Genomic DNA, 12,658 nt, shown 5'->3' with positions numbered 1-12,658 from the left:
TATAAAAAGGGAATGCTTTAAAGAGTGGTCTTTATGCCGCAATGCAGATAACTGGGAAAAATATAAGGCGGCTAAGAAAGAGACAAAAGTGGCTGTAAGTGAAGCAAGAACAACAGCATATGAGGGTCTCTACCAATCTTTGGGCACGAAAGAAGGAGAAAAAGGTATATATAGAATCGCAAAGAGCCGGGAAAGAAAAACGAGATATTTGGATCATGTTAAGTGCATAAAGGATAAGGATGGAGAGGTGTTGGCTCAAGAGGAGAAGATTAATGAAAGGTGAAAGAGCTACTTCTACGAGTTATTTAATGAGGGACAGAAGACTCTTCCGAGCCTTGGTCGATTATGCACAAGGGAAGAAGATCAAAACTTTGACTACTACTGAAGGATTCGAGACTTCGAGGTAAAAGAGGGTCTAAAGCAGATGAAAAATGGCAGGGCAGTAGGACCTGATAATATCCCGATTGAGGTTTGGAAGGGTCTTGGAGGAAAAGGCATCAACTGGTTAACCAAGCTTTTTAATGAGATTTTAAGGTCAAAGAAGATGCCTGATGAGTGGAGAAAGAGCACCTTGGTACCTATCTACAAGAATAAGGGGGATATACAAAGTTGCGGAAACTATAGAGGGATTAAGCTTATGAGTCATACTATGAAGTTATGGGAAATGGTGATAGAACGGAGGTTGAGAAAAGAGACACAAGTAATAGAGAACCAATTTGGATTTATGCCAGGTAGATCTACCACTGAAGCGATATACCTATTAAGAAGGATGATGGAGAGGTATCGTAGTAATAAAAGGGATCTACACATGGTGTTTATTGATTTGGAAAAAGCGTATGATAGGGTACCAAGGGAGGTCTTATGGAAGGTTTTAGAAAAGAGGAGAGTAAGGATCGCATATATTCGGGCAATTAAAGACATGTATGATGGGGCCACAACTAGTGTGAAGACTCAAAGTGGTGTGACAGAAGAATTTCCTATTGGTATAGGATTACACCAGGGATCAAAATTTTCTATTGGTATAGGATTACACCAGGGATCATCCTTAAGTCCATACATTTTCATATTAGTCTTGGAAGTACTCACAGAGCACATCCAAGAGCCTGTGCCATGGTGCATGCTTTTTGCCGATGATATCGTCCTTATGGGAGAGTCAAGGGAAGACCTAAATAAGAAGTTGGAGTTATGGAAAGAATCTCTAGAAGTGTATGGTCTGCGCATAAGCCATAGCAAGACGGAATATATGGAATGTAAGTTTAGTCTAAGAAGGGAAAACTCCAATATAGAGGTGAAAATTGGAGAGAACATCCTACGAAAAGTTAAAAGTTTTAAGTATCTTGGGTGCATCATACAGGATAATGGAGAGATTGAACATGATGTAAATCATAGGATCCAAGCAGGTTGGTCAAAATGGCGGAGTGCATCTGGTTTTATATGCGACAAAAAAGTGCCTTTAAAACTTAAAGGTAAATTCTATCGCACCGCTATAAGACCGGCTATGTTGTATGGTACGGAGTGTTGGGCGGCTAAAGGGGAGCACGAACATAAGTTGAGTGTGGCAGAGATGAAGATGTTGAGATGGATGAGTGGTCATACGCGATTGGATAAAATAAGGAATGAAGATATAAGGGAGAGAGTTGGAGTAGTACCCATTGTGGAAAAGATGGTTGAATTGCGTCTCAGGTGGTTTGGACATGTGAGAAGAAGACCGATAGAACATTCAGTCAGGAGGGTGGATGAGATGGAAGATGGACAAAGGGCGAAAGGTAGAGGAAGACCTAAGAAGACCATCCATGAGGTGGTCAAACGAGATCTACATATAAACGGTCTCTCTGTAGACATGATACATGACAGAGCACAATGGCGTCGTTTGATTCATGTAGCCGACCCCACTTAGTGGGACAAGGCTTTGTTGTTGTTATTGTTGTTGTAATCGCTAATCTCTTAGTCAATTATTTAAGAAAAGAGGTGAAACGCTTTCACTGATTTAAGAACCACACAATTTACAAGAATTATTCCTAGTTGATTCGATGTCACTTATCAAGTTTAGTTTTCAAACTTAAGAATTGTGAGAAAAAAATTTTAAGTTTAATTCAATTAATTAACTTTTTTCAAGATATTAAAAAAAATTCAAGTAAGAGAAGAATTATTTTTCAACACATTCAAATTCTTTGAATGAAGAATGAAAATTTTTTCATAAAAAAATATTAATGTACTAATCAAAGGTAGAAAAGTTAGAATATTAATCTATAGAAATCATCAGAACTCCTAACCTTAATCAAAGAAATTAGTGGCTCATGCTTCAAGAGAAAATCTAAAAATTATAAATGGTCAAAACTGGCAAAGAAGCAAAAAAAAAAAAAGAAGCAACAACAGAGAAAGAAAAAGATTTTACTCACGTGTGTGGCTCCTGTCCTATTTATACTAACCCTAAAAACTACTTCAGAATTCAAACTAATAAAAAAAACTAAATCAAACCCAACCTAATTAATTAAGCCTTAATGACTCTTAATTAGCTAACAATCTTTTTTGTAATTGAAATTTAAAACTTGGTGCCTTGTTTAATTGAAATCATGAGTTTAAAACTTCAATCTTACGCCAACAAAATACTTGAAGTTGGAGAGATTAATGAATGATTAAGAAGGACTAGTGAAGCATTGAAGATAGCCCATTTGGTACGGGGACTGCCTCATGTAGCCGTGCAACGTATGGCCTAAATTTGGGGAGTGTGGCCTCTGTTTCAAACTTGACATTTTACGGTTGTGCCTGTTAGGCACTAGACAAATGATGCAGCACAATATAAAAATAAAAAATTAGATATTTGTATAAAATATAAAAATAAGTGAATAATTTTTTTTAGAATTATAATTTTTCTCTAACACAAGGAGATTACTATAACATTGTCTCTTGACAAAAGGAGAATACACCTCTCTCTATATATAGGATAATACAATCTTGTTTATATACGTATATAATATAATGAGATATTTAATATAATGATTAATGAATGGCCTTTTAAAAAAATAAAAAAAACTCAAAAAATATTCGGAGAAAAAATTTAGCGGACCAACAACTTTATTAAATTTTGACCAGTATATAATTAGTAAAAGAAAAGTGAATAATTTTACACCGTTGGATGAAATATCACACCATTAAAAATAGAAAAAGTATAGGGAGCCAATAAAATATCTATACAATATATACAATGGAGGTTTAGTGATGTCCGATTCAATATTAAAGATATAATTATTAGTGTTACATTTTTTCATCAGTTTAAGCTTTAATTTTGAAATGAGTGATATCATAATATAGTATTAAAATTTTAGATCCAAAAGGTCAAAAATAATTGATCGCTCTAGCATTCCTCGTATTCGAAAGGTGGTAAGGGTAAGTAAAATATTATTTTCATTCTTCTTTTCAATTATTCATTCAAATAATGTCTATCTCATCAATTCATTATCATAACTCATAAGTTATAACCTCGACCCTCAGTTCAAATCTTCATATAGATCATCTGTCCTTTTATTTTATTTTCTTTCGAGATTGTTAGAATAAAATCTTATTAGAGTATGCATATTAAAATATTTGAAACATTTGTCGAATTAACTTTAAATCACAATATAAGGCAACTTATTAGCCAATGTAAAAAATTATTATAGATGTAATTATTGGTATTGCCTTCTTCTATTAATTGAAATTTTTGGAATGAATAAATAATTTTATGATATAGTATTAAAATTTTATCTTCAAAAAATTTAAAATTTGGTTATTAGTGAATTCAAAAAATAAAAAAATAGTATAAAAAAAAGAAAAGAAGACCTAACAAAAATTAAACAAATTCAAAATAAGTTTTTGTTTGAGAGAGTGTATTAAAGATATAACTATTTATGTTATCTCTTTCTATTAATTTAAATTTTGGGATGAGTAATTTTATAACAAAAGTTAACTCACTAATTTACTTAAATAAATATGAAAATTTAAATTTTGTCTTGTATATACAATAATTCATTGATCAATAACAAACTCTTAAATAAAAAACTCTAATTTACAATAAATTAATTATTATTCCATCTATCTAAAAAATATCGTCTGCAACCAAAAAATAATATAAGACAATACTTATATATGTGTATTATCCATGTCTAAATTTTTATAGTACACGCAAAGCAAGAATCTTTTTTTATTCCTTTTCTTAAACCAAAATTTGAAATTATCAACTATTTGATTTGGAATGTGTTCAAAAGTTTGATTTAAAAGAGGAGAAAAAATGGGAGAAATCAGAGAGAATTAAGTGTGAACTTTAATTCTTATTCCTAAATAAAAGCTTTAAAATAGGTAATTCTTATTCCAACGATTTTTAATGTTTGATTTAATTTCCAAATAAAAGCTTTAAAATTTTGCTTAACCTTATTTTATGAAAATTCTAGGTTCAAATAAATATAATTATTAATTTTGTGGTTGAATTTTTGCATACATATATATTATTTAAGTATGTGACTGATGTTTGTGAATATAATAAAAGAATAATAATATAATTTTATTTAAGATTTAGCTAACATATACTTTAAGATTGTGTTTGTTTTCTAAGTCTGAAATTAGAATTGAAAAATTGAGATTGAGTATTTTATTTGGTGATAAGAAGTTAGAACTAAAATTTTAATATTAAAACACAAAATTTCAGTATTTTTAATACTTTCAAAAAATGAGAATATATGAGACTGAAATTTTTAGTAACGTAAACTGAAATTTTAATAACATTTATTTTCAAAAATTCTCTCATTTAACTTTTTAAATTCTAAATCTATCATTCAATCTCTAGATTTATCTTAAACTAAATATGATATTGAGATATAATTTATTCTTATATATTTTACACCAAATATAATATAAAGACTTAATTTAATTTCTGTCTCTTAGATAGTGTTTGGTGGAGAGACAGAGACGAAAAGACTAAGACTGAGAGACAGAGACTAAAAGACAGGGATTGAAATAAATCTCAGTATTCTGTTTGGTGCAAAATGGGAGACAAGAATTGAAACAAGAATGAAACTCTAATTTAATTTGCACAAAGGGTAAAATTGGAATTAATTAATTGAATAAAATTATTTTAGGTATAAAATGTTATTAAAATTTTAGTCTCCATCTCTAAAAATTTCAGTCTCCTATGTCTCTACTTTTTGGAGATACTGAAATACTGAAATTTTAAAGACAAAGACAGAAATTTTAGTACCAATCTCTAAACTAACAAACACAATACTGAATCTCTCAGTCTCTGTCTCAATACCTCAAAACAAACGCTACCTTAATCTTTGTTTTTCGATTTTTATTTCTCTGTCCTAATCTCTCTTTCAAACGTAGCCTAAAAACACAAGTTGAAGTTATTAATTGAAAATAAATTTATAGAGAAAGATATAAAATTGAATTTCTAATGTATTTATTATGCATTATAAAAATAAAAAATTTAAAATGTTTAATTAATAACAAGTTAACAACCTTAATATATGCCTTAAGACAGCTCAATCCTTTTATTTATTATCTTTTGTTATTAAAATAGTGTGCTAATAAATGCCCGGAGAATGATCGTTGAGGACGACCACTTGCTTGTTAAAAAGGTTGTTGCTTAACTTGAATCAATTTGATAATTCACCACAAAAACTTTTCTTCTATTGACATGACAAAAACATGCATAAATATAAAATGATAATGCTGCTATTGATTATTCAATTTGTGTGAGTATCATGCTTGGTATGGAATAATAAAAGATTATGAGACGTGCTTTTTTTTTTTGTGTATACGTTAACGTAATCATTATGTGTGATGGGCTTAGGTTCCACAAAATATATAGCCCAATAAAAAAATTGACTCAATTTTGGGTTTTATATAGAATACATGTGTAAATGAGTCATGCCAAAACATGTAATATTATTTGTACACTTAAAATATTTTATTTCTGTATATCTAATTTATCATCATTAATTTGTTTGTAATAAATATTTTAAAAGTGACCAAAATTTGTCTATGATCCTTGAATAATAACAGAAAATAAAAAAAACGTTTGCTTCCAGAATATATAGTCTTGTTTAACTTTGAACATACTTGAAAATTCTTTATTAAGCTTAGTCATCAATCTTGAAGCTTCGAATGCACTTCATGATTCTTCTAGTATGGAGGTTATGAGTGCAACTTCCATTCAATTCCAATTCAATTTGATTTTGAACTTCTTCAATGTTCTAGTATATTGTAGTTGTACTACTTTCTTGAATATTCTTGATTTAATTTTCTAACATCTAGCAGTAATAGCAGCAAAAACAGGCTTCAACTTCTCCTTGCTCTTAGTGATTGCTAAGAACAGCATTCTGTACACAACAATCATTACAAACAAGATTCCAAGATCAAGCCACTTAGAGTGTCCCATTTCCACATGCCATGTCTCTCTTAGTATTTCCCTACCACTAATGTTCATGTTATGACCAATCACAAATGTTAAGCCTTCAAATTCATTCTTGAAATACCCTTGGAGTGCATACTTCTGAAAAGACAGATAATACAAAGGGTATTTCCATAAAGGTTTTGGAATATCATTTGGTAACCTATAGAATCCACAAACTAGGATCATGATTCCTTGGACTCCACCAGCAATGAACATGCCTATAACATAGTTAGGGGACACACTTCCTACAACAAGCATGAGGCTCTCAACCCACATAACTATGGCAAATAGCACTGATACAAAGTATATCAAGTGTTCTGCTCCATTGTGGAATAGTCCTTTGTGGAGTCCACAAAGGTAATAGGATATTACTCCCGGAACCATGGTTACTATTAGCATGTATGGAACAGCAGAAAATGTGTTCCCTGTGAGAAATGCTGTAACTCCATAGTGTCCATTCAATCTCTCTCTTTCAAATACCTGATACATTTGGAGTCCTATTAGTGTCAACTATTTTAAGGCTCAGACAACCTTGTTATGTACACAATTAGTGTTATATTGCATATGATGTAGTGAAATAAACTTGGAAAAAGTTCAATTAACATTGAAATAAAGGATAAGGATACTTAAACAATTTACCTTGATTTCCTCTAGCATTGGAGCAAATCCACCAACAAGTGTCATGAAAGACAAAAGGGAAATGAAAAAAGTAAGCAGAGATCCTCTAGCCTGAAGCAAGTGCATGACAAGACTGTTACTAATCAACCTTGATTATTGAAAGCTATAATTAATGAATATCTTAATTTCCTATGTTTGTTAACCTGAATAGATCCAGCACCAAAGCCAATATCATAGTAGATAGAGCCCAAGCTTAGAGCTATTGCAATAAACACAGCAAGGCGCAGCCAGTAATTGCTCAAGTCGCGGAAATAATTCAGTGCAGATCTTCTTATAAGAACAAGGCACTGAGTCAGGAAGGCAGCATGGACCCTCTTCTTCTCTACTGCTCCAGAATCCTAGAGACAAGAATGAAAAATTAAAAGTTATTGTTATATTAGTCTTTTGATTCTGTTTGGAAAATTCTTCTTCTTTGGGATTTGACTAAACATTACACTTTGGTTTATGTTTGCCACTTCTGTATTGACTTTGTTTTTAATCTGAGACAAGCTATAAGACTTCACAAGAATATTAATAGCTTCCTCTGCCGTTATTCCACTACCAAAGCCTTCTTCAGCATCCTGATGAAAACAATGATACAAATTCACAAAGTGTACAAGTTCATTTTCTTAAGCACAAGATTTAACATGTTGCACTGAACTCACAAATTCTGCATACCTGTTCAAAATCTTTGTTTATGATCCTCAAGTAATGATCAGAAGGGTTATGGAGTGTTGGACAAGGAAAACCATTTGAAGCAAAAAACTGTGCAGCAAAACAAGAAAGTATTAATTGTTAAGCATACAATCAATGTATGCTTGTTGCTTCATAGGAAGTTTTAGTTCCAAACCTGATTAGCATCAAAGGCAGGACCAAAATATACAGTTTTACCAGAAGACAGAAGACAAAGGTGATGGAAGAGTTCAAAAATTTCACTACTAGGTTGATGAATAGATGCAACAATAGTCCTTTGAATGCCATCTTTCTGAACAAGGTTAGCAATTCTTCTCATGACATAATAAGAAGCTGCACTATCAAGTCCACTTGTTGGTTCATCAAGAAACAAGAGTCTTGGATGTGTTAAGATCTCAATGCAGATGCTTAGTCTCCTCTTCTGTCCCCCACTGAGTCCCTTAGAACCCCATCCTCCAACCCTTGTGTTAATGGCATTTTGCAGACCCATTTCCCTGAGAGTTACATCAGCTCTTTCCTTCTTCTCTGATATGGGCATGGAATCAGAGAACTGAAGCTGAGCTGAGTAGTATAAAGTCTCCTGAGCTGTTAAAGTTGAAAGCAAAGCATCATCTTGTGTTACATATCCCTGATATCACAACAAAACTCATCAATCATTTCTTAAATGTTCCGTTCTTCTTTCTTAGGATTGAGAACTTTTGGGACATATTTCTTACTGATATTCCATAAGCCAGTTCTTGTTTGTGCCCATTTATTAGAATCTTCCCTTTATGCTTTATGTTTGGGCTCAATCTTCCTGATAGAAATAAGTCAAATTTTCAACAATTAAAGTTTGTCTTTTTACTATTATTATTACAAGAAGTGCATGGGGGCATGCATGATCACCTGATAAGGCATCAAGAAGAGTGGATTTGCCACAACCAGAAGGTCCCATTATAGCCAAAAGCCTCCCTGGTTGTGCATAACCGGTAAGACCTTCCAGAATTGGTTTCGTTTTCTTTCCATCAGAAACAGTGACCCACAAGTTCTCCCATGTCATTGTTATACCTTCTCCCTCAGTAATGCCTATGTGGCTTTCTGTTGAGGGATCAAGAAGCTTGCTCATGTTCAAATTATTTCACTTTGTGTTTGAATAACATGCGTGTGTATATATTATTAACAAAGCACATGTATGATATTGATAAGAATTAACGTGCGTCGATTTAAACAAAGGATCACTTGTTTACAATGAAAATTGCCTTGTTTTCTTTGAATTGGCCTTATTTTTGTGTAGCTGCTAAATACAAGAGGAACAGAACATGATTGATGTAACATGTCACATGTGCAAGCCATGTCAGAAGGGAGGATTCTACTATGTTCTTTAACTCCAAATTGTTGTACGGATTGAACAGTTATTATCATATTACAGTTATGATCAATTTTAGTTTCCAACTTTGCCAAAAAAAAGTTAACATCGTTCTTTCGTTATTTCCTTCTTTTCTACCTCCATATAAAAGAAGTGATCCTCTAGTGGAAAAAAATTAGATGATTTTAATTGTTTAATGATGGTTTCAGTGGCTAAGAGAATGGAGGTTGAATCTTAGCCCATTTTTGCTTGCTAACACTTGCTGGACTTAGAAGAAACTTTTCTGTTTTTAGCTCGTCCCTAGCCACGAGACATTTTCATTTTGTCTCGTCACTTGACACGAGACATTTTTGATTTTTCATCTGAACAGTAAAAACAGAATTGAAGTATGAAGAGAGAGAGAAGATTACACCCAGATATATCCTGGTTCAGCTGCTAAGTGCAGTGCAGCCTACATCCAGTCTCCATCACAACAATGATGAAATTTCACTATAATCATCCAGATTACAAATTGTAAAGTGCTAACCCAACTTACAAGGGGATTCCCACAGAATCGTGAAACACAACATAGATGTATAAAGGAACTCTAAGACATCTATGGCTTTTTCTTTTAATTTTGCACTCTCTGCCTTTTTCCGCTCTATGGCTTTTTCATACAAATCTCACTTGTTTGCCTTTTTCCATTAACATGCAAATACCTCTAGTCCTTCCTTGGTCATCACTCTTCATTAATCCGAGCGCTCCATCCTTGGCTTCCTCTCCAAGATGGATTTCTGGCCCTTGATGCTTCATGATGATGATGGCTTCATCTGCTTCAATCTCTGCCTTCAACCATCATTTCGCCACTCTAGCTACTCCCTGTGGTGGTTGAGCAGCATCAAAGACAAGCCATGCTTCAAGAATCTCCTCTAGCTGGCCGAATCTTCTTCTTCCATTTTTGAGCATGTGAGGCTCAAGATAGTCTCACCAAATCTATCCACATTTGGTGAATATCTTAGCCACAACTCACTTTTATTTTGGTGTATTTTCTTGCCATCATTTTGATGGTCTTTAGGCTTGCTTTCTCTCCTCTTGGTAGCTCCTTTTTTGCTTCCATGGCTGCCAATATTTCCTGTGTAATAACCGATTCTTCTTTTTCTTGGTTGAAGAACATTTCTTCCATTGTTTCCTGGACAAGGACCGAAGAAAGAAGAGGAAAGAGATGAGAGAGAATTAAAGAATCTGAAGAAAAGCAATGTAGAGTGGTTAAGCGCATTAATTTGAGAATAGCTTGCTTTTACTTCCCTTAGAGTGGCGTGCATAGTCATAATAGCCATCAAATCAATCTTCTCTCTCTTTCTTATGTTTCCAATGCATTAATTAAATTTGAATTCCATCCAAAATGAGAAATGGAATCCGTTGGAGGCAAGCAACCAAATTCACATAGTTGGGTTTTTCATCAATGTGCCCCAATCCCATTTTTCTTTCGGACCATGCATGCTAAACACATTGGGCTTGTGACATTATTTAAATTTCTGGCCCAATAGTAACATTTGCTTTCCTGATGAAATTTGGAACATGCACAAAGCAAATGGAAAGCATGTAACACACTTGGGCTCAGAGCAATCAAAATCATTTGGGCCCAAGTAACATTAAATCAGCTATATTCATCATATATTATCAAAACCAAAGGCTGAATGTATTTTGGGCTTGCACCAGAAAATTATTTTCGGCCCAATATTAAACCTGCACAACAAAATTATTAATTAACATAAGATTAATGAAGATTGAATTAATAATTTTGCAATTAAATATTTTAATAATGTTTGTTTATCACAAATATTAATTTGGAGTTTTCCAAACTCATCAATCTCCCCCTTGATGACAAACATTATTAAAATTGAAATGGAAAGAAATTTAAAGATTGAGTACGAGTACTCCCTTTGAAGATTGAATTTCTCCCCCTTTCAAATTATCACATGGCTCCCCCTTGATGTAAGCTATTTTACCAAGGGAAGCACTAAACCTATGACATTTAAAATCAAGCTTCAAGTAATAATGTTATTTAGCAAATTTTATGATGCTAAATGCTTGATTTATGAGCAGTTTTAATTGATAATCAAAACTCATTTGATATCATAAACTGATTTACTGCTCAACATTATTTCACACATCAAAAAGGCTGTTCAAATGATTTTCAAACATTTTCCGGTCAGGATATCAGAGCAAAAAGAATTTATTATGATAAGGAAAATATTTGAAGCACACATGATCAAAACATGGCAGTTTCTATACTTTTTTATAATTTAAAGGAACTGCCCAAAATATCAAGCATGTTAACCAGGATGAAACAGAATATTCAATACAATCATGCATATTCATCAAGGTTAATTCACAACCAGTTACTCATTCATTGCCAAAGCATTATAAAACAGTAGCATCAATTATAATGAGGCAAGAGCAGTTTCAATGCTAAGCATCAAAATATATCTTTTTAACAAGGGTGATCATGAATTTTCAACAGAAAATTTCATCCCCTGTTTTTCCAGATTTCAATTTTCAGCTTTTCTCCCCTTTTTGTCATCAAGGGGCACCTGCACAAAATATGAAGAACACCACAAAATAACAAAGCAACAACAAAAAATAACAAGAGTGTATCAAAGTATCACAGAGCAGGGAGTTTTAAGTTATGCTCATACAAAAAACAGATTGAGCCTAATATAGCCAATATCAAATAAAAGAAAACAGTCATTAATCATCAGACAAATTGTAATCAGAGTCTGCAACATCTTCTTCACTGCCAGCGCCCAGATCCTTTTTCAAGTTTTCCAGCATCATACCCACTCGCTCTTTACATCTCCCCCAAGCACGTTCATTTTCATAGGCTAGCTTTCGAGCAGCCCTATGAAATTGAATCATGAGCGTAGACATATTAGAGAATTCGGTGAGGATTTCTCTTGTTGACTCGGTTGCTTTGGAGGATTCAAACTGGCTTTTAAGGTCACTGTCCATTGGCATTGATTTCTTACTCTTTGATTCCTTTTACAACACCACCGTCTTTGATCATAGAAAATTTGTTCTCCACAGTTTCATTTGTTAAATCTATCTTATAGTACTCAAAAATACACGTGAGAAACATTCCATAAGGTAAATTATCCTTTTTGGTACTTCTTACACAGTCCCACATATGTCTGATCATGAGATAAGCAAATGAAATAGGAGAAGAAGTAATAAGGGCAAAAATTATTAAAGAATCAGATACAGTTACCCTATTGTGAGAACCACTTTGTGGAGTTAAAATGTGGGTAGTGATGCGATGCAGCAATGAGTTGGTTGGTCCAAGAGCTTTGTGAGTAGGGACAGTGCCATCTAATCCAGACATGTTTGCACAGATATGAGAGAGAGCTTGTTTGTAAGTAAGTCCAATATGATCATCCCATTTGTCACTCATGTATACCCTCGGTCCCTCGTCTGTGTAACCAAGGGCAGCACTGATGGTTTCAGTGTTCAGAGCCATATGCACACGTTTCACATAAGAGTGAAGAGTACCATCA

General features: G+C 33.2%; 1 protein-coding gene across 1 annotated transcript in view; it reads right to left on the bottom strand.

Moving 5' to 3' along the window:
• The window catches only part of LOC107481538 (uncharacterized), a 25,979-nt gene extending 17,094 nt beyond the window's left edge, over nucleotides 1-8,885 (bottom strand). Inside the window, 7 exon segments of the mRNA XM_021137066.2 lie at nucleotides 6,286-7,159; nucleotides 7,252-7,446; nucleotides 7,543-7,668; nucleotides 7,766-7,852; nucleotides 7,938-8,408; nucleotides 8,497-8,576; nucleotides 8,666-8,885. Of these exon segments, the coding sequence (XP_020992725.2) occupies nucleotides 6,286-7,159; nucleotides 7,252-7,446; nucleotides 7,543-7,668; nucleotides 7,766-7,852; nucleotides 7,938-8,408; nucleotides 8,497-8,576; nucleotides 8,666-8,885 (2,053 nt within the window).
• Between the last annotated feature and the right edge of the window lie 3,773 nt (nucleotides 8,886-12,658).

This window comes from Arachis duranensis, chromosome 3 (assembly GCF_000817695.3).
Source record: "Arachis duranensis cultivar V14167 chromosome 3, aradu.V14167.gnm2.J7QH, whole genome shotgun sequence".
In the NCBI taxonomy this organism is placed as follows: domain Eukaryota; kingdom Viridiplantae; phylum Streptophyta; class Magnoliopsida; order Fabales; family Fabaceae; genus Arachis; species Arachis duranensis.
Note: the sequence above shows the minus strand (reverse complement) of the source record. Positions and strands in the feature narration are given on the sequence as shown.